Source organism: Populus alba, chromosome 13 (genome assembly GCF_005239225.2).
Source record: "Populus alba chromosome 13, ASM523922v2, whole genome shotgun sequence".
NCBI lineage: Eukaryota > Viridiplantae > Streptophyta > Magnoliopsida > Malpighiales > Salicaceae > Populus > Populus alba.
The window spans coordinates 541590-562440 of NC_133296.1; the positions used below are offsets into that span (position 1 = coordinate 541590).

The window sequence follows — 20851 nt, forward strand, 5'->3', positions numbered from 1 at the left end:
AATTATGATGTTGGAATGAGGAAGATGAACCTGGAAACTGTAGAATACGAGGAACCTTAAAAAACATGCTTGCTTGAATATACATGTGTCGTGGGACAATTTAGTTATTTCATGGAGGCTGTCATATAGCACGCATGGTTGATTGTTTAAAACAGATCAAGCTAAATTAAGTATACCTTGTTGAGTTCCTGGCTGGAATAAAAATAATTTTTTATTTTAGATTATGGTGAGTGTTTACATGTATTTTGATTAATCTTATAATTTTTAACTAGTTAATAAATATGTAAAATTTATAATGAATCTGAAAGAATTTAAACTTGTAATTATTAAAAAATTAACCCAAGAATTACCAAGTTAAGTTAACTATAAGATAAATATAATTTTATTCATTGAAGTTGAATAGTAAAAGGCACAAATGTGGAGAGATAGAGCGAGTAGATGACAATTGTTAGACACTCAGCACACAAGAAGCAATTAGATATTAATTCCCAAGCTACTTTGCTTTCTTTTGATCAGACCTGTCATTCTGTACTCTAGTCCATGCAAACACCATCATTTTGCAACTTGGGTTGTTGCATTTCCTCAAATATTCCTAATCTTTGTGTATCTTGAAATAAAAACAGTTATTAAACCCGGTTTAATACGGTGATTAATGCGGTAACCTATTGATTAGTTTAGTTCATTGATACCCTTGCAAATCCATAACTCACCCTCTCAACCAGTAAGTCATCCTTATAGATTAGTTTGGTTCATTGATACCCTTGCAAATCAAGAGGGTTTAGAATTGAGTTCAAGTTATAGTCTGAGCAGGGAGGGGGGATTTACAGGATTAATTTAGCGCAGGGGACCTGCCTGGAGATCATGCATCTTTGAGGATCTTATAAATATTTTTTCAAGCCACCAGCCTCCAGATCGAGTTTGGTTATGAAACCTAATCTAGCTTGACAGGTCAACATGAAATCAGCAACATCACGTATGAGGGAGTTCCAAATATCCCACAGGCCCGTCACTTCAAATCTGTCCTGAGATACTGAAAAGCTCGCTCATCATGCAATCATTCATGTATTGTGATCAGAACAAAGAACTTGCAACTTACATTTCATCCAGGAACAAGTTAGATTTGTTTCAGGAGTATCCACGGCCCTAGATAAACAGAATAGGCTGAAATGAACTTCGCTTTGGAGTAAAATTTTTAAGATCCATAAATAGATATAGTGGGATGTATGAGGAAAGAAATGTAGACAATCTACTCAGCGAGTTAACTTATTGAAGAAAATGAATCCGACCATGCTACCGTTTATTTATACACAACCTCAACCGAATCACTAAAATGTTGCTTATGCTGCATCTAGCTGGATACATATTGACCACAAGGATCAAAAAATCAACAATCGACACAATGTATTCACCTAAATTCGGAATGTTCGTATGATTCAGGACTTTCATCAGGAGGAGATTCATACACTTCACTATCTTCTCCTTGAACAAACTGAAGCAAGTAGTGAACTCCATCTACCACATCGTACACCATCAGTCCTATCCTACCTCCAACCCAACTGCCCAAATGACTTCCAACAAGATAACCAACACGTCCAAGCCTTTCATCACCAAGAAAACCTCCAGCATAGGCACCAACCAGTGTTCCACTGCCCCTGAGAAAACCTTCTGTTATGGTACCACCATAGTAAAGAGCTTCAAAAAAGTCCCATCCAGAAGAGATAACAGGACCTATGATGCGTTTTGCTTGCCGCTTCGCCAGTTTTGCAGCCTTTGTCCCTTCTTTCTGTGCTGTTTTTGCTGCATCTTGCGCAGACATTCCCTGTCCCATTGCATCAAGTAATGAACGCTCAATTGCAAGATTCCTCGCTCTCTCAACATGAGAAGATCTGATATTGTAGACATACAACTTCACACCCTCTTTCACCGCACATGCTAGGGTTCCAGAGCCCATGTCAAAGCAGTCAAAGATTGTAAACTTCCCACTCTGGGAAGCATTATCGTCCCCAACCAGTTGCCGACACTTTTCAGCTATAAAATGTTGCCGCACATAAGCATACCATGTTGTGAAAAAAATCTCAAGCCAATACATTCAGTTTTGTTAAATTCAGATTATAATTTAAGAAACCAACTTGTTCTCTACTTCCGAAGATCCAACAATCAAGCACAGAAGGATTTAGTTAAAATCTTGACATGAGAATATTGTGATAATGTGTAAAGCAAAGATAAACTCGTTGGCAGGCACACACAAACACATGCAGACAATGCGAAACAAACCCATACAAACATTTTATATATCTATTGAGTATACATATTATTCACAAAACGATGATCCTGATTCTGTCCTAACACGTATGAGCCACTTCAACAAAACAGTATTCGCTAGATGAAAATAAGAGAGATCATTAAAACTATACGAGTTAGATTTTTCACATGAGCTACATTGCCTCCAAAACTCAGAATTTGCTATCAATTTTTAATGTGAGTAAACCAAATCTTACAAATTTAGCAAAATAACTGGAAAAAAAATTTAAATCCTAAGAAACCTCAACACTTTCACATCAAGTCAGGAAATCTGACATACTTATTTACACTATCCCAATCAAATTTCAACCAATATCAAAATTTCAATACATTTGCACATATAAGAGCTCTCATGTATTCAACAATCGAGTTACTAATTCATGAGTTTATCAGCACACAGTACTCATCAAAGATTAGATCTTAGTCCCAACAAACCCAGATTAGAAATGAACCCTTAAAACATAAAAGATCACAAATTTCACACACACAAAACAAATACAAAAGCCCATTAAAGATTCACCAGCCCACAATCCAAAAACTCAATCACAACCAAAAACCAATCTTCTTGACCCTAAAAGGACTCAAAATTTGCACCTAAAACAGAGTTAAAACGAAAAGCCCACAAAGAATAACACAAAAAAAATATAAAGAATATACCTGTGATACTAAGAGCTATGATTCCAACTATAAAGGCGAGCAATTGAACCCTCTTTTTTTGGAAATCCATAGAAACAAAACAAGTCTGGTTTCTTGTGTTTGTGTTTTAGAGAACTGTCTGTTTATGTAAACAGTGATGCAAGAAAGGAAGAATCTTCTACTTACGGTTCGTTCACGTTATCTATAGGAAAGGCAGTAAAAGAAGATTGTTCTTCTTCTTGCTGTTTAAGATTTTGTGCATGTGGTTCTTGTCTCTCAGTTAAGAGAACGAAGGAGAGTGAAAATTCAAGAGACCAGGCAAACCGCACCGTTTTGCTGACTTCCTTATTAGCCTCTTTATACTATGACAGCTGTTTTTTTTTTTTTAAATATCTTTTATTTAAAAATATATTAAAATAATATATTTTTTTAAAAAATAATTTTAACATCACATATCAAAATAAAATTAAAATAAAGTAAAAGAATAAATAAAAAAAGTTAACCTTTCTTTATCTTTTATGTTTTTTTTTTAAATAAATAAAAATCAAATAGTTTTCATATGTTTTTGCATGATATTCAAGACTTAAATAATAGATTTGAGAATTGATAATTATTAATATAAATTTATATTAATAAAAAAATGATTTTTTTTTGCTTATTAACCTGCACAAAATCATAAATTAACAAATTAACTTATTGAATCTGATCAAATATAATAACTATATCTGATAACTTGTATTATTTATTTTTTTATTTATTAAAAAAAAAACTTGTATTATCTGTTAATGATACATTGCAAATTTGTAATAGCAAATTTGTGTTTATAGCAAAGTTGCATGACATTATCAAACAAAAAGAAATGAAATTACTTATGAATATATAGGAAGCATCAAGAGAAGAAAAGAAGGATTTTATTGTTAGTACTTTCTAAATTGTTTCTTGTTGTTTGAAAAGTAATAAATTGGTATTTTTTTTATATATTTTTTTTATAATTTTGATATTAATAATAAAAAAAATAAAAAAATCATTATTTCATTATATTTTTAATTGAAAACCACTTTTCAAAAACAATTTATATTACATTACCAAACATACACTATATTCTCAAAATCAAATAGAACTTTTGGTTAGCGTTTAATTATTATTATTATGAAATAGTAAAAATAAAGATAATAAAAAAAATAAAATATGTCTTATAAAAAATCACATTTTTTTCCTTGGACATTTATTTTTAATAGAGAATTTTTTTTATTAACGTGGATGTTCGGTCAGCTTGTATATAATTAAATTAATCTAATAAATTTTAAAATTAATTTTCATATACAATTTTTAATATCTAAAAACACTCAAACTTATAATTATTAAAAAATAAATTTAAAATCTGAAAAATTTAACTTAATTGCCTCTCAAAATTAATTATCTATTAATTAACCGGCGTGGGTTTGATAATAGTTTTACTAGCGTGCGTTTGATACAGGAGTAATTAATGTTATTCTTACATAATAGTTTTATCTAATTTAATTATAGAAAAATATCGATCATTGAATTTAAAAAAATTACTAACGATCAATCAAAAACTAAATACAGAAATTCAAAGCACCAATCAAGTCAAGTGCACTTATTATTTCAATTTAAGAATACTAAAGCTTGTACTGTGGGCGGCAGCAACGGCAGATTGACATCAATAAATACTGTGTAAGAATTAACGGGGGCTTTTCCCCTAAAACCAAAAGGGTAGGAAAACAGACAGACAGCACTTCGTCGTAAGTAATAACGATCGATGCTTGCCGTCAGCCCACAATGCTACAACAACAAAGGGGTATTTTCAGCCTCCTCTCGCATTTTCCACTCCGGAAACTTTGCTTCCGGCAGTCCGCCATGCACCGGGCGTCATCGTATACTCCCACGCAGGGCTTGACACAGTTATCAGGCACGGCTTCTACTTCACCATCTGCAAACGCATGCAAGAACATATATTAATTCTGAACCTTCATTACTTTGTGCAGTTGAAAAACTTCATTACTCTCGACGTGGGAGTGTGTTCTTAAGAATATTGTCCGATCGAGAAAGAGATTCAGTCTTAATTAGTTGATGAGTAAACTGTCTCGAATATATCCTTTATATGAACAAAAAAGAATTTGAACAAACAAAAAGAAAAACAAATACATGGCTTTAGGAGTTTAGAGAAAGATAACATACAGGTGCTAGCCATAATGATCATGAAAGCAATGGCGAGGAGGGTCAGAAAATGCTTCATCTCCTCTCCTTCTTCTTCTTCTCCTTCCCTTGATAAATTTGTTAATGTTTAAATTTACTACAGAGCAGTACTGTTGTATATACACACAGTCGACGTTGAGAGGCTAATATATATAGTTAGCGAGTTCCAGTTTTGATGGTTCCAGCCAGGTATGTAGAACCTGAAATCTTTAAAATCTCTCCTATTACATATAGGAACACTGTTTGAACTTGCCTTCTTTCTAGCTTTTCCCCCTTTTTGTTGATGATTTTCTTGATTTAGTTTTGAATATCTTAGAGTTTTTCTCCAAACAAGGATATTTTAATTTTTTTTCCAATTAAAATAAGATACCCTTAAACTTATTTACCAGATTAAGAGACTATATATATATGTGCAACGTTAACTTAGTATTCTCATCATAATCCAGTCATCTTTTATTTATTAAAAATATAATTAGAAGCTAAAACAAATTAATTTATATAATACTTAAAAAAATCTACCAAACAGGTAAAACTATCTTCTGTAAAAAAAAATGAAATGTAAAACCCTAGATTTGTAACCAACGTTATTACAAATTTACAGCACTCTTTTGATCCATGGAGTCTTTGGTTTTATAAATCAGTAACTTTTGTTTTTGTAATTTTTTAAACTATGTTTGTCTATGTGATTTAAATTATATTTTACCTAAAAAAATATAAAAGTAATATGTATTTTTAAATTAAATACAGTTTAAAATATAATATATATTATCGTGTAGATAAACAATGGAGAGAGATAAGAAAAATAAAAAGTTTAGTAAAATTGATTAATTTCAATATTTTAATCAGTGTAAAATTTACTTGAAAGAATGTTATATTACTAAGTTAAGTGTAAAATAGATGACATGGATGTGATCTTACATGGAAACAAAATCTTAATATGGAAATAGGAATAAAATTATGGGAAAAAAGATTTGAAAAAGCCTCCTTTAAACAAGAAAAAAACTGATAATTATGTATTTTATTTTTATTAGAAATTCATAGATAATTATTTCTATTTTCAGATTAATATTTAGATTATGTTCCTTTAATGTCATGACAGATTTATATATCTTCATTATAATAATTAAATCAGATTGCTTAACTTCATACATGATCTAGTGAAGGCCTTCTAGGAACAAGCCAAGTCCAATGATGATAACAAGTATATAGGCTGGAAATCAGTTAATTAGGTTTGCATCCATGGAAGGAAAACAAAGCCTCCCTTCTTATTTTGGATTAAGATGATCTACATTTCGGTAATGTTTATTTTTCCTTTTTTTTTTTTTTTGGTGATTGCAGGCTTTACAATTTAAGGAATGCTACATCGTTTTTCCTATTTCCTTCTGCAACTTGGAACAGTATTGATTCAGAATACAATGGTTTCGGCGTCAACAGAACAGAAAAGAACATGTCAAATCGTAAGTTTTCCTCACACCCTTAGAGAGAGTGCTGCTACTTGCTAGCAGTGATAAAAACAAACTAATTTCTGAACATATCACTTGATCAGCAATTTCTGAAGAAGATAATGTTGCCTAATTGCTAACAGAGCAGACTTCAACAATATTGCAGTAGATTCACAGGAAATCCATTACCAAAAGAAAAGTAAACAAATATGAGATACATGGTTGAAAGGAGACTGAAATGTAAAGAGCACAACTAAAGATTATTACGAAGAGAATAAAGCGAAACTTAGACAGGATTGGAACCTTACAAGCACGCCTAAGAACAAGATCTTCAAATCAGTTGCTCAAGAATCAAGATACATGATAAACTATAACATTAGAAAAGAACAATGTGAGGTTCCCTGGAGGCAAGGCTTGGAGGAGATTGATGAAAGAGGCCCTCATAAAAGTTGGCATCATAATACTGCAGTAAAGCATAAAAGATGGTAACTTGACAACACCCACATGCACACAAGCTATCATGTATGGAACATCCAAACAAAGTCAGATTTATGTCCTGAATTGGTCTGGGATCAAATAACTTGCCCAAGCGTCCACTGAAGCAGAAAAACCTAGTTAAAACCATACAAGAAAAGGATCTTGGTTGATCGATATGCATCAGATTCTCCATGGATGAGTATAGGCTGTCATGTAGATGTTGTCAAATGAAGACCTATTCAACATGCAGCTTCCAGACCAGAATTTGGGTATCAATGATCATCCAATGGTGATAGTGAACATTTTGTTTTCTGTGTCCAAGGGTGCCTGAAACATTACGCAAAAGTTTTTTCTACGTTTGGAACAAAGCGTTTTCCCATCATTTCCTCTCTAATAATCTCACAAGTTCAATTTGGCTCCAACCCCGTCTTTAATAACTCATTGAGAAGCCCATTTGCACCTTAAGTTTAATGCATCCTCCATCCTAGATGATATTGTAGAAACTGAACGATCCTTCTCATACTTGCCAAGCTTATCCAGAAATTAAAGATCTAATCTTTAAATAATTTTGAAAAACGCAAGTCAGTGTAAGATTAGAGATGCCTGCTTTATGCCGGTGACCAAATCAAGTACCTTAAATTAAGTTCCGGGTCAGCTCCGGAAATCGAGTGACTGTTGAAGGAGCGTGTTGGGGCCTGTGTTTTGGATGCGGGTCTTGAGTCTTGACCAGTTCTGTTTTGATATAAGGTCTGTAATGGTGGTGGTGAGGTATTCATGTAACGATGACGAACTGAGTTGCCTTATGCGGCTATGCCTTGCATGTTTCTCAGGAAAATGTTTCCTTGCAGGAATCTTCCCGGGAAAATATGGACTTTGAAGCGCATTGGAGAGAGAGAGAGAGAGAGAGAGAGAGAGAGCAGAGTGCTGACTGATGGCCTTACAGGATGGTTGGCAATGTACAGGTTCAGTGGCCAATGCTCTGGTTTTACCAAGGTGAAGCTCAAATCCACACCCGTCTCTCAACTTAACCAGCGCATGGAGATTATCAACATAATGATACTCCATAACCACCATGCACTGAAAACGATGCAAGTCTACAAGGGAGGCAATTCTATTGAATACTATTGGCTGCTCGTGGCTATGTGGTGCGGCTGTGTTTAAAAGAAATAACAAATTAATTAATTTTTAGATTTTTTAAATTATTTTAATATATTAATATTAAAAATTTATATTTTTAAAAAATTATTACTACTATATATATGTTTATATATTTTAAAAAATTTAAAGAATATCTCACCACAATTCCAAACGTTACCGTATCGCATTGCAAGCAGAGTCAGTCGTGGCTGGCAAAGACAGGGAAATTGTTTAGTCAATAGCCAACTCTACACGTTTCACGGGGAAGGGAAGGGAAGCCACGCCAACAAACAGGCTCTTAAATGTCAATCCTCTCATCGGTCGGTAACTTGAAATCAATTATCGAACTCGAAAGAAACCAATTCCTTGTGGAATTTGGATACATAATTAAGCCTAGCTTGCCCTATTCAGCTCGGATTTACATTACCTTTAGTCGGTTCAGCCTTTATAAAAGAAGGCAGATTTACAGAGTCTACGTTTGAGCTGATATTAATGGTGAATAGAAAGAAAAACATGTCAACGGGGATAAGAAAAACTAGTCGTCATGAGTTTTTCAAGAACTTTCCCAAAGATTTATTGACAGAAGTTCTTGCTCGCGTGGCCTCTGCATCGATTTCAGATCTCTTCACAGCTAAATTAAGCTGCAAAGAGTTTCTTGAAGCAGCGTCAGAGAACTATATTTTTGAACACATCACAATCGAGAAACTCCCAGTTATTCCTTGGACGACTAGCCACGGTGCCTCCTCTTTCTTGGCCCGTTGCAAGGAGAATGGGAACCCTGAAGCTTTATTTAGACAGGGGATGGTCGAGTTCTTTAGTTCCAACAGACCAGAATCAGGATTCCAACACTTGAAGAACGCGGCCAGAAAAGGGCACGTAGAAGCAATATACACATGCGGTGTCATCCTTGTTTGCCATGGCGGGCAATTTAAACAAGAGGGTATAGAACTGCTTTCTTCTCTGAAGAACTACAAATCAAGACACTGCTCAATTAAAGAGTGTAGAGACAAAATAAAAGAGATTCTTCAAAGCATGTGGATTGACAGAAGGGAAGCTGGTATTGGACCACAAGAACCCAAGAGCCATGGAAGAACCTGCAACTGTAGCAAATTTAACAAGAGAGGATGGATTGATGAGGAAGAGTATACTACTTGCGATTATTGCGTATGGGATCATGAGGCAACTCTGTTTTGTAAAATTCTAAGGGCTAGAGGCTTTGGAATATCATAATCATTGTATTCATCGCTAATCATAGCAAGGAATTTTCCCCAGATACACCACAGTATTTGGCGCTGCTAGGCAATATCTATATAAAATAGCACAAGTATTGTTTTTTATTTTTTATTTTTAAAAAATCAATTGAAAATCTGTACTGTAAGTTTAAGTTTACAAGATATATTGAATTGATAGGAAGAACTAGGGAAAAAGGGAAGGAAATTGTCTCAATGACATATCATTCATTATCAAAGCCCCTTTAATTATTTTAAAGTTCATTGATATATTGTAAAATTATAATTTATATATATTGTAAAATTATATAACCAAACATGTTTCTATCTCTGACGACTCCGTGGAATATTAACCAAATAAAATACATGTTTTCCGAAATCCTCTTGACAAAAACTAACAAGGAGGACAATATTAGTACTTAAACCAAAATAATAGGACCGAACTGCTCACATATAAATATAACTCAAGAAACACACGCAGCTTAAAAAAGGGTTTATGCAGGGCTTTGCCTGCTACAATCATCTAGCACTTTCTCCTCCGTCTCCTCCAATGGAGACTCCAAACTGACAACAATAAACCCAAAATTTCCCAATTCTGCCCTTCCCTTTCTTCAACATCTCCACATCAAAAAACAATGCTAAAACTCCTCTCTTCCACTTCTCGCCAAATTCACACCCACTTTACATCCCCATGTCTCCGGGTCGCCACCGAGTCGCAACCGAGCTCCTTTCTGAAGTGTCTGAGTTTACTCACTGGGTTGAATCAGAGGGGGCATAAAAGTCCCAGTTTTTATCAAAGGGCCTTCTTTTGCTCTGATTCTTCTTCCGGAGATGGCGGCGATGGAGGTGGGATTGTTGAGGTGGAGGTCAGAAGTGGTGCCAGCGAGACGGAGGCTGAAGGTGGCGCTGCGGATGCCAGTAATTCTTCGGCTATTGTGCCTACTAGTCCTAGACCAGAGGATTATTTAACGGTTGGTTCAATAAAGTTTTGAACTTTTTTATTTTTATTTTGGGGGGTTTTGGGTATTGTTTGGATGCTGAAAAGGTGTGGGGAAGTTAGAGAAAGTGAAGGAAAATGGTGGGTTTTATGTGTTATTTAGGGTTTTAGAGTTGAGTTTAGTTTTCTTAGGAAGTGACTGAAATTGGTTTTCTGTTTTGTTAACAATTAGTAGAATTTGATTATGATAACGTTGTTTTGCATTTTGAGGTTTATAATCGTGCATTGGTTTGCCAAAGGTACTCTTTTATGAAATTTCTGATATGATTATGTGATTGTTTATGGTTTTTGATGAAGAGAATACAATAGGGTGGATAGGACTAAGCTCTACTTGTCGAATTGCGCTGGTGTCATGGAAACTGTTTCGGCTTGTTAGAGATGGAAGTTTTATTAGTTTGGTAATGAATTGGAGTCTAAACATGAGGTTTTGTGTTTTTTTCCTTGGGTAATAGGATTGGTTTATGAATTGTCATTTCAATATAAATGGAGTGTGAGTTTCTTAGTTTAGGAAGTGACTAAAACGGTTTTTTTATTTGTGTGGTTGATGAGAAGTGGCATTTGCATTATGATTCTGCTGTTTAGTATTTTGAGGTTTATAATTGTGCATTGGTTTGCTATTGTTAGTTTCTTTTTTGGCATTTATGATGCGATTTTGTAATTGTTAGCGAATGTGGGCATTGCAGAAGGGATAGAATATGAGTTTAAAAAACTGTTAACGGGCTGTTCAAATGGCAATGAAAATGAATGGGCAAGTAGGCTCACAGGCGAATCAGCAAGACCAGCTAGATTAGTAGTGGAAAGGGCTGCCTACATAGATGGATCTATTACCGTGGGTCTTCTCCTACCCATATTGGATAGAACATGTTCAGTTTACTACACTCGATTTCACAGCTACCCTCATGGTAGTGCCCAGTTGAATCTCTTAATAACAGCATTATTCAAATCCTCAACAAGCATCTGCGCACCTTATCTTAGAAGTCTATTTATTCAGACACCTGCTGAAAGATAGATAACCCTGAGACTATCAGGAATTATTGGATGGAAAATTAGTTGATAGAAATTTGAGCTTAAGGAGAGGATATACTAGGGTGGATAGCATTAAGATATATTTGTTGAATTACATTGATGTTATAGAAATTGTTTAGTCTTGTTAGAGAGGGAAGGTTTATTAGTTTGGTAATGAATTCGAGTCTGGAGACAGATTCAGTCTATAATGCCAAATTTTTTATTGAGACTAGGCAGTTTTGAAGGATTAAATAGTAAAATGCATGAAATGGACACTCTCTTCTGCTATATCTCAAATGTTGCAAGTTATTGATCCGAAGAACTTTTGTTTTCCTGAATGTGATTCATATTTCTATTATTACCATAGTGGTAATTTTGTGAATGTTTTGAGACTGATTTTGGTTCCTTTTGCATTTGAGTTGACCTTTTTGTATTTTTCTTTTGGCAGGTGCTGGCATTGCCATTGCCACATAGACCTCTTTTTCCTGGTTTCTACATGCCAATTTATGTGAAGGTATAGCATGTTTCTTTATGCTTTTAGATTTTTCCTGACATTTTGGGAGTCTGTTAACCATGCAAGTAACAGAAAAGAGTAAAAAAGGGCTAGTTCTTACCCTGTTTTTTCACATCATTTTTGCTAATATCTCCATCATAGGATACCATTGTGCGTGTTGATCTGTTGGATTTTTTGAAATCAAACTTTGAACTTCCAATTTACAGTTAGCACTTACCATTGCTCTAAATTTTTGTGCAGGATCCTAAATTATTGGCAGCTTTACAAGAAAGCAGAAAAAGGCAAGCACCATATTGTGGAGCTTTTCTTCTTAAAGACGAACCAGACACTGATCCCAGTGTTGTAACTGGATCTGAATCAGACAAAAATATTTATGATCTTAAGGGAAAGGATCTGTATAATCGTCTTCATGAAGTTGGCACACTTGCTCAGGTGTCTAATTTTGCTGAATTTTTCAACTGTGTTTTTTAGCATTGCCACAAAGAATGGCTACTTCATAATAAATGAAACTATAAGAAATTTTACCAGTGTCATTGTCATTTAATCTTTAACATGCTATTCCAGATCACAACTATTCAAGGTGACCAGGTTATCCTTATTGGTCATAGGCGACTTCGGATAACTGAGATGGTGAGTGTGGATGAACTTGTCATTTTGTTTTCATGTAAGCTTTCAAAAAGCATTACATTGTTCTTTTCTTTTATCCCATGAATTGCAAAGTTCTCTATGTTGACATATTATTGGCTGTTGTACAGGTCAGTGAGAATCCTTTAACTGTTAAAGTTGATCATCTCAAGGTATTGAATTTTCTAAATTTTATGACTGAATGTGAAGCAATATTAAAGGTTCACACAGGCAAATGATACTCATGCACCTTCCCATCCATTCTCTTGCTTTTCTTGTTGTTCAGGACAAACCATATAACAAGGATGATGATGTTATAAAGGCAACATCTTTCGAGGTTATATCAACCTTGAGAGATGTTCTGAAGACAAGTTCACTTTGGAGAGATCATGTTCAAACATATACACAGGTTTCTTCTCTCTCTAGATTTTCTGTGAAATCACTTTTCTGTGCAAATTTTGCTGTGATAGTTTTACTGGAGCTCTAGGAAAGCTTGTCTTTATCTGAACACTTTGCAATTCTTGCACATGGGAGCCTTCCTGCAATTACATTGGTTTATCATTTCTTATATTTATTACTATGTGATGATCCTATTGCTGGTTCTCCAGCCTAAGTTACCTTTCAATTTCTAGTTTTTGCTGCTTTCGGAAATGCAAACCTACGCTTCTATGCAATCTTTGATAGTGATTTGTAGTGGAGGAAGAGAGAAATGAAACAGGAAGCACGTCAAAGTAACTTGGTTTCCACTAGAGTATGTTTTCCTTTTGAATCACACAGAAGAGTTAAAACCAAAAGGGGGTTCTAGACAATTATTTGTGCTGGTTGGTCACTGTTTCCCACATGTGGTCAATTTGCAGTGTATTAATGATTGTAATTCAGTACAACTATCGTTGCCTGAAGTCGAGTTCCATATAGAAAATGTTGAGATGATTATTGATTGGATCAATTGGCTTTTCAAGTTTTCTGACAATAGCTTCTCATTTCTCTTTCAATTTTTGCAGCATGTAGGTGACTTTAATTTTCCTAGGCTAGCAGATTTTGGGGCTGCAATATCAGGAGCGAACAAGTTGCAGTGCCAAGAAGTGCTTGAAGAGCTGGATGTAAGTATCAGTAGAAATATAATCTGGTGAAGCTCCTTTTGTCACTTGCAATTCACGTGATGTTTAATTCTTTTAGTACATGAAATCTCTAAGACAAAATGGAACAGTGAAAGTGGAATTCAGTTGACAAAAACTTCATTTGGTATATATCGATTCCTTTTAGTTTTTGAAAACTTTCTTCTTCTTTTTTTTTGCTTACAAAGATATTAAGATGTGCCTTAGTTTATTAGTTTGTATTACATTATATCATCAACTCTAAAAAGTGTTGAAAAATATTCAAACGAGATTTCCTAGAATGATCACGACTCTTATTAATGAAAGATCTATAACCTATTCATTGATCAATCAAATTTTTTATTCATAGGCGTTCATCCTGTTTATGTGTTTTAACAGAGGATTCACTGGCAATTTACAATAAGGTATACTTTTCAGATTGTTCATGGTAGATTTTGTAATCACTGTCTGGATTCTTTTCTTAAAGGGTACATAACATTATAGAAAACAGTGGAGTTTACTTTTCAACAAGAAGTTCAAAACAATGCTGTTTTGGTAGTAGTTATAGGAGCACTATTGAAATTACAGAAATTTAAGCTAAATATGTGCTGCAATTCAAGAGCTCAGTTTTGACATGTGATTTACTTTGAAATATTTTATGCCAGCATTTGTTTGGTGTAACTTTTGGATCTTCAAATCCCTTTTTTGCCTAGTGCCAGTAGAAAGTGCACTTCATATTGCTTACATCAGGATAACTTGTGCATTCTGCTGTAGGTGTATAAACGTTTGAAACTCACACTAGAGTTGGTGAAAAAAGAAATGGAAATCAGCAAGATCCAGGTACTCTCCATTAATCATATTTTTACAACTTTATGTATTGAAATTCATTGTTTTGACTCTCATTCATTAACTTTCCGGAGTTGCATTTAGGAATCAATTGCAAAAGCAATTGAAGAGAAGATAAGTGGTGAGCAGCGCCGCTATTTGTTGAATGAACAACTTAAAGCCATAAAGAAGGTATATCGTCCACTTACATGTTTATTATCTAGAATACCTTATTGTTGTAGATATTTGTTCTTCATCATTAATATGTTAGCGGCTAATACAACCAGGAAATGGATTTAATAAAGTTGCATTTATTTACTTTAGACTTAACTGGCATGTAACTTGCCTCATTGCAGGAACTGGGATTGGAAACAGATGACAAAACAGCACTTTCTGGTTAGTTATGCTTTGATTACCTGTTGTTGGAATTGCATGACTGTTTTGTTGTGATACACTTAAAAACCTCGCAAGATTATTAAATCTGAGAAGCTTAAGTTTAGCCAGAACATGGATGTATAGATTACATGGTGTGGCTGTATTAACTCTCAAGGCCAAGGCCTGATGCCACTATTATTCGTATAATTCATAAGTTTGAATGCTTTGTTTGTTTGCTGACTGTCCTAAATTGTTATACTCAAGTTTTTTATTTGTTTGTTTTAAATATTGCTCCTGGCTATTGCATTGATCTAGATAACATCTGTTGTAGCTTTTATTTGTATTGGCGTCCATTTAAATAATTTATGCTCCATTACTACAGCAAAGTTCAGGGAAAGGCTTGAACCAAACAGGGAAAAAATCCCAGAACATGTTTTGCAAGTTATAGAAGAAGAGCTCACAAAACTGCAGCTTTTAGAGGCTAGTTCAAGTGAATTTAATGTCACTCGTAATTATTTAGATTGGTTGACTGCATTACCTTGGGGAAATTACAGGTTTGTTTCTCATTTAGCTTGGTCCTCGTAAATTCCTCAAGGAAAAATTATATATTGCAAGGTCTATTTAATTGAGTTGTTATGGTAACTGATATGTCTGAAAAATTGTTGATTTTTTATGTTCTTATTATTGGGTGAAGCGATGAGAATTTTGATGTTCTACGGGCACAAAAGATTCTTGACGAGGATCATTATGGATTAACTGATGTTAAGGAAAGGATATTGGAATTTATAGCTGTTGGAAAACTAAGAGGAATCTCACAAGGTTGGTTTGACTTCATTGTCTTCAATCTGAATGTCTGCTAGTAAGCAGCATCAAAATGTAATTTCTCATTTCTTGCAAACACATTGCAGGAAAAATTATCTGTCTCTCTGGTCCACCTGGGGTGGGTAAAACTAGTATTGGGCGTTCAATTGCACGTGCATTAAACCGGAAGTTTTTTCGGTTTTCAGTAGGAGGCTTGTCTGATGTTGCTGAAATTAAGGTGGTTAAATATTTGATTTTTTTATTTTATTTCTCAGCGAGACAATGCGCAATATGCATCATAACATCACCCAGCCAGCATCCAGGGTTCCTCTTTTTTATGAAGAACACTTTTAACTAACACAATATTACATCCAGGGGCATCGTCGAACCTATATTGGTGCAATGCCAGGAAAGATGGTGCAGTGCCTGAAAAATGTAGGAACTGCTAACCCTCTTGTTCTGATCGATGAGATTGACAAGGTAGTTTCAGTTGAAGGGTCAATTTACTTTTGGATTTGGTGTCACTGTTTTCCATTTCTTTTCCCAAATATTTCTTTCATTGCATATAAGCTATATTGAGATCTGCAATGGAAATATGAATCATTCATGATGACGAATTGTTTTCCTATTGCTGAGAATGAGTTTTCTTATTTGTGGCAGTTGGGAAGAGGGCACACTGGAGATCCAGCAAGTGCTTTATTGGAGCTCCTTGACCCTGAGCAAAATGCCAATTTTCTGGACCACTACCTTGATGTTCCGATTGACGTATCAAAGGTTGGTAAATGTTGTGATTTGCAGGCACTTTGGTTTTTATCCTGGGCATATTTGCTTATATTGGATGTCATTGTTGTAGTAGACAGTGCAGTAGCTAACCTTTTTTTCGTTTTTAGTTCTGTTATCTTTTTTAATTGGAAAAGCTCCAGTACTCAGCCTTAAAAATGCTTGACATTTGTCATTTCCATGCATCTTTTATATCCATGCACCAATGAAATAGATAATGAAAAATGATGGGAGAGTTGTGATGACTTTGGAAGTATTTATATGCTTGTTATAGGGTGGTTAGGGGTTAGTCATGCTGTGTTACAAAAATTATACTGCACTCATACACACATGGTCTCATGCCCACCCTTACACACATTATCTCATGCCCAACTTTGGCATTCCTTGTGTTTTAAAGTTTTTGTGCCGTGCAGGAGTCAAGAAATTATCTTATTCTGCATTTTTTCCTGTTATTGTATCTTGCAAGTTCAATTTGTGCTGTGTTATTAGGAGTTGGAACATGTCAGGTAGTGTTCTGTTTCTTTGGAATTTCCACAGCTTGTTGCTTAATCCCTTGGAAAATTTATGCAGGTTCTTTTTGTGTGCACAGCAAATGTTCTGGACACGATACCTAACCCCCTTCTGGATAGAATGGAGGTAGTTTCTATTGCTGGGTATATTACAGACGAGAAAGTGCATATTGCCAGAGATTATTTGGAGAAGGCTACTCGCGAAGCATGTGGCATCAAGCCTGAGCAGGTTCCCCACCCTCTCTCTTGATGTCTGTGTGTGTGAATAATCTTTCTCTTGTTTGGTATTCTATCACAATGTCATTTGCATGGTAAAATAATCATTAGATGATAGGTCATTTTCAGATGCAATTTTAGCCAACAGATGTAAGGATATTTCTTGTTTAGCAAATGTTAATTCCTGCTGCTATTAGACAATTTTGCTTAATATATCTTCTGCCTTTGAAACTTACAGTACTGCATGTTTCCAGGTTGAAGTAACTGATGCTGCTCTTCTGGCTCTGATAGAGAATTATTGCCGAGAAGCAGGAGTTCGGAATCTTCAAAAGCAAATTGAAAAGATCTATCGCAAGGTTTGTTTAATTCGTGGCTAAACTTGAAAGTTGTGGCTCTGAGAAAAATTCAGTTCATAACTGTCCCTGAGGTTGCCTTTGTCATGCATTCCTTGTTCAGGGAACACCTGCAAGCAATTTTGGCATAACACATTTTAAACATTTTAAGAATGAAATGTGTCTTGTCTGATTCTTAATTTTTTTTTGTCATTGCCTGCCAGATTGCACTGCAACTTGTGCGGCAAGGAGCGATAATTGAACCTGCAGTTCCAGTGGCAGAACTAGATGCAGAAAAAGTTGAATGTATTGAAACCTCCACACAATCAGTAGAGGTTAGCAGTAACAAACAAAATAATGAAACCCTCGAGGAAGCTGAAATTGTGCTCACAGATCAAACCCCTGAGGAAGCTGAGATTGTGCAGACGGATCTGCAACCTGACAATGTACAGAGTCCCCTTGATCAACCTACTGGTTCAAAGGTATCTGAAAGATAATATACTGCTAGAGAATTTGGTGCCAGCCTCAAGGCACTGAACTTGCATTTTGAGCATGGCTAAGATGGAGTTTTATGAAGTCATGTTTGGAATGTTGTTTCTTATTTGCCTTGTGTTTTCTTCTCCTCTCCTTGTCAATTTGTTCAAATCTTGATTGTCACTTTCAAATTTGTGTTGGTTCTTTTGACAGGATACAACTAAAACTGAGAAAATTGAGGAAAGTGAAGGAACTAAGGCAGTTGATAAAGTGTTGGTCGACACTTCAAACTTAGCTGATTTTGTTGGCAAACCTGTTTTCCATGCTGAACGCATCTATGATCAAACTCCAGTTGGGGTTGTGATGGGCCTTGCATGGACTGCAATGGGAGGTTCCACCTTGTATATAGAGACCACTCAGGTTGAGCAAGGAGATGGGAAAGGAGCCCTTAATCTTACTGGTCAACTCGGAGAAGTAATGAAAGAAAGTGCCCAAATTGCTCACACAGTTGCTAGAGGGATATTGCTTGTGAAAGAACCTGATAACCTCTTCTTTTCTAATACCAAGCTTCATCTTCATGTTCCTGCTGGGGCCACACCAAAAGATGGACCTAGTGCTGGTTGCACCATGATCACATCCTTTCTATCTCTTGCCATGAAGAAGCCTGTCAGAAAAGATCTAGCAATGACCGGGGAAGTTACCCTAACTGGAAAAATTCTTCCCATTGGTGGGGTATGTTATATGAACCCCGTTCTCTCTTGCCATGCTTGCTATCCTTCTCTTTTTAGTGATTGCTAACATAACTCTCTAATTTTTAGGTGTTTACAGTAGAGGATGTTTATCCTTGGTCATGACCTAGTTTTTGCAACTTATTGAATGGTTTTGTTTTATGCCACTACTTGTCATATAGCTGTATTTTTCTTTGTAACACATTTTTGTGCTCCAGTAAATGTGGCATTTAGATGTTTGTATGAATCCTGAGAATTCTTGCGACTACAGAATTTTGAAAATTGACAACTAGTATAGGCTGTGTGGCTGGACCATGAAATTTTATTTTCTTCAGTCTGTAACTGATTGAAAGCTGTATCATATTTAGTTTGTAAATCTATAAACTCATGTACTTCCCTTCTCGTGTGACAATCAGGTCAAGGAGAAAACAATAGCGGCAAGAAGAAGCGAGGTGAAGACCATCATATTCCCATCAGCAAACAGGCGAGATTTTGATGAGCTTTCACCTAATGTCAAAGAAGGCCTTGATGTCCACTTTGTAGATGACTATGGTCAGATATTCGAGTTAGCTTTGGGATATGATGAGAATGAGAAAAAGTAAACCCTTGTGCTTCTTGAGCTAACAGTTTTCTGGGTCCCCAGCTGAAGTGTATGTGTACTTTGATACCCTTGCTGAGAACAAAACCCAGTTTTGTCCTACATGATTGGATTTCTCATCAGGATGGTCTCAGAACAAAGTAGAGCTGAGATTTCAGCACATGGGTGGGAGATGTCATTGTCTCTTTACTTTTCAAATTAGTGTAAATTGATACCACCCATTTGTCAAAAGTATAATTCTTTTTGAGAACTGTACATTTCGATACCCACAAAAGAGCCAATAATTGACAGCTTAGTTGTGTGTTTTTCCTCCCTCGCCAGTCTCTGATACATTTCGACAGGCATCTTTTTCCGAGAAAATTACCTTGGACAATTATTGACAGGTTGGCTAGCAACTCTTTTCATTTTCTTGTTTCCATGTAATATTATGTCTGCAGATTGTATAACATGAGAAATTCTATGAACAATTTGCCCACGCTTGTCGATGGATGCTCATCGATCTTGTGTAGATCATACTATTGATGATTTCCTAAGGATTCATTGGTTGATAGTTGTGTTTGTTTTGATTTGAGTAGTTGTTGGTCAAGTCATGTTGCCTGATATCAAATGACCTAGCTTATGGAATCAAGGAGGAAGATTACCTTTCATTGTGTAGCTCAAGGCTCAACGAGGACCATGCTTCCTGAATTCTTAGGTGAATCAAGATCAAGAAAAGCATGTTTTTCAATCTTTGACTCAAATCTATTGCTGAGTGTGAAATGCATACAATGAAGGCAGCAATATATCTATTGCATGCCACAGGATCTTAACCATGTGCATGCGCATCATATACAAAAAAAGAAAAAGGAAAGGAAGTACGTCTTTTTGATTGAAAGTAAAGGGTCCCATACCAATAATTTCTTGAAGAAAAAGGACAATTCAGTGAAGGTGTTTTTTTTTTTTTTTTTTTTTTTTTTTCATTTTTCCTCCGCAAGTTCAAAATCATGCCCTAAAAATCCAAATCCAGTACAAGGTGCACGCTGCCAAGCGCCACCACCTGACAGGTGCACTTATGGATCCATTCTTATGCCATTGACTGACCCTAGGTGAATCTAAACCCGAAGCTAAAATAATTGTGGTCATCATTGGACAGTTATGGAGTGGGTTGGTGACTCTGACATCTTGACTGAAGTTCGGTTCTCTCTGCACCACACCATATGAGAAAGGTTCAGTTGAGCTCACCAACCTTGACCCCATCCACAATTCCAAAAGCTATTGTCATTTCAATTTCAATGGACTGGATCAAGTTGAAGCCTTCTAGCCACGATCAATCTCAGTACTGCATAACAAAAGTGCAGATTTCACATTAATTTACACAAATTCTAGTAATATTTGAAAATCTTAACCACTTTCTATAGTTATTTCTTAAAAATCTTAACATATTATGAATATTTTCTAGAGGAATTTCATGAACACCTTATTTATCTAGAAAGTGAAAAGAACAGTATAAGATTTAGAAAAGAAAAACGAAAAGGAAATTAGCTTTTAGGGTTTTTTTCCC

General features: G+C 35.3%; 3 protein-coding genes across 3 annotated transcripts; 2 read left to right on the top strand and 1 right to left on the bottom strand.

The window, feature by feature from the left end:
* Positions 1-1236: 1236 nt before the first annotated feature.
* LOC118060933 (uncharacterized) lies at positions 1237-3260 on the bottom strand. Its single transcript, XM_035074253.2, has 2 exons — positions 2959-3260; positions 1237-2028 (listed from the first exon to the last, which is right to left on the bottom strand). Exons 1-2 carry the CDS (start codon positions 3026-3028, stop codon positions 1406-1408), a joined length of 693 nt encoding a protein of 230 aa, XP_034930144.1. The 5' UTR covers positions 3029-3260; the 3' UTR covers positions 1237-1405.
* Positions 3261-8544: 5284 nt separating this feature from the next.
* LOC118060934 (putative F-box protein At1g67623) lies at positions 8545-9638 on the top strand. The gene has a single exon (XM_035074254.2). It carries the CDS (start codon positions 8703-8705, stop codon positions 9438-9440), a length of 738 nt encoding a protein of 245 aa, XP_034930145.1. The 5' UTR covers positions 8545-8702; the 3' UTR covers positions 9441-9638.
* A 276-nt stretch (positions 9639-9914) lies between these two features.
* Positions 9915-19819, top strand: LOC118060936 (lon protease homolog 1, mitochondrial). Its single transcript, XM_035074255.2, has 20 exons — positions 9915-10410; positions 11890-11955; positions 12196-12387; positions 12520-12585; positions 12711-12752; positions 12866-12988; positions 13581-13679; positions 14448-14513; positions 14604-14690; positions 14855-14894; positions 15256-15427; positions 15568-15692; positions 15782-15912; positions 16050-16154; positions 16335-16448; positions 17025-17192; positions 17434-17535; positions 17736-17993; positions 18199-18717; positions 19130-19819. The coding sequence occupies exons 1-20, from the start codon at positions 10075-10077 to the stop codon at positions 19313-19315; spliced, it is 2997 nt and encodes a 998-aa protein (XP_034930146.1). The 5' UTR covers positions 9915-10074; the 3' UTR covers positions 19316-19819.
* The last annotated feature ends 1032 nt before the right edge of the window (positions 19820-20851 follow it).

Coding starts and splice junctions, on each gene's coding strand:
- LOC118060933 (XM_035074253.2), bottom strand. CDS start 3,028: ATGGATTTCCAAAAAAAGAGGGTTCAATTGCTCGCCTTTATAGTTGGA. Junction 2,029..2,958: donor CATAGCTCTTAGTATCACAG/GTATATTCTTTA, acceptor AACATTTTATAG/CTGAAAAGTGTCGGCAACTG.
- LOC118060934 (XM_035074254.2), top strand. CDS start 8,703: ATGGTGAATAGAAAGAAAAACATGTCAACGGGGATAAGAAAAACTAGT.
- LOC118060936 (XM_035074255.2), top strand. CDS start 10,075: ATGCTAAAACTCCTCTCTTCCACTTCTCGCCAAATTCACACCCACTTT. Junction 15,428..15,567: donor TTACCTTGGGGAAATTACAG/GTTTGTTTCTCA, acceptor TATTGGGTGAAG/CGATGAGAATTTTGATGTTC. Junction 16,449..17,024: donor TTCCGATTGACGTATCAAAG/GTTGGTAAATGT, acceptor AAATTTATGCAG/GTTCTTTTTGTGTGCACAGC.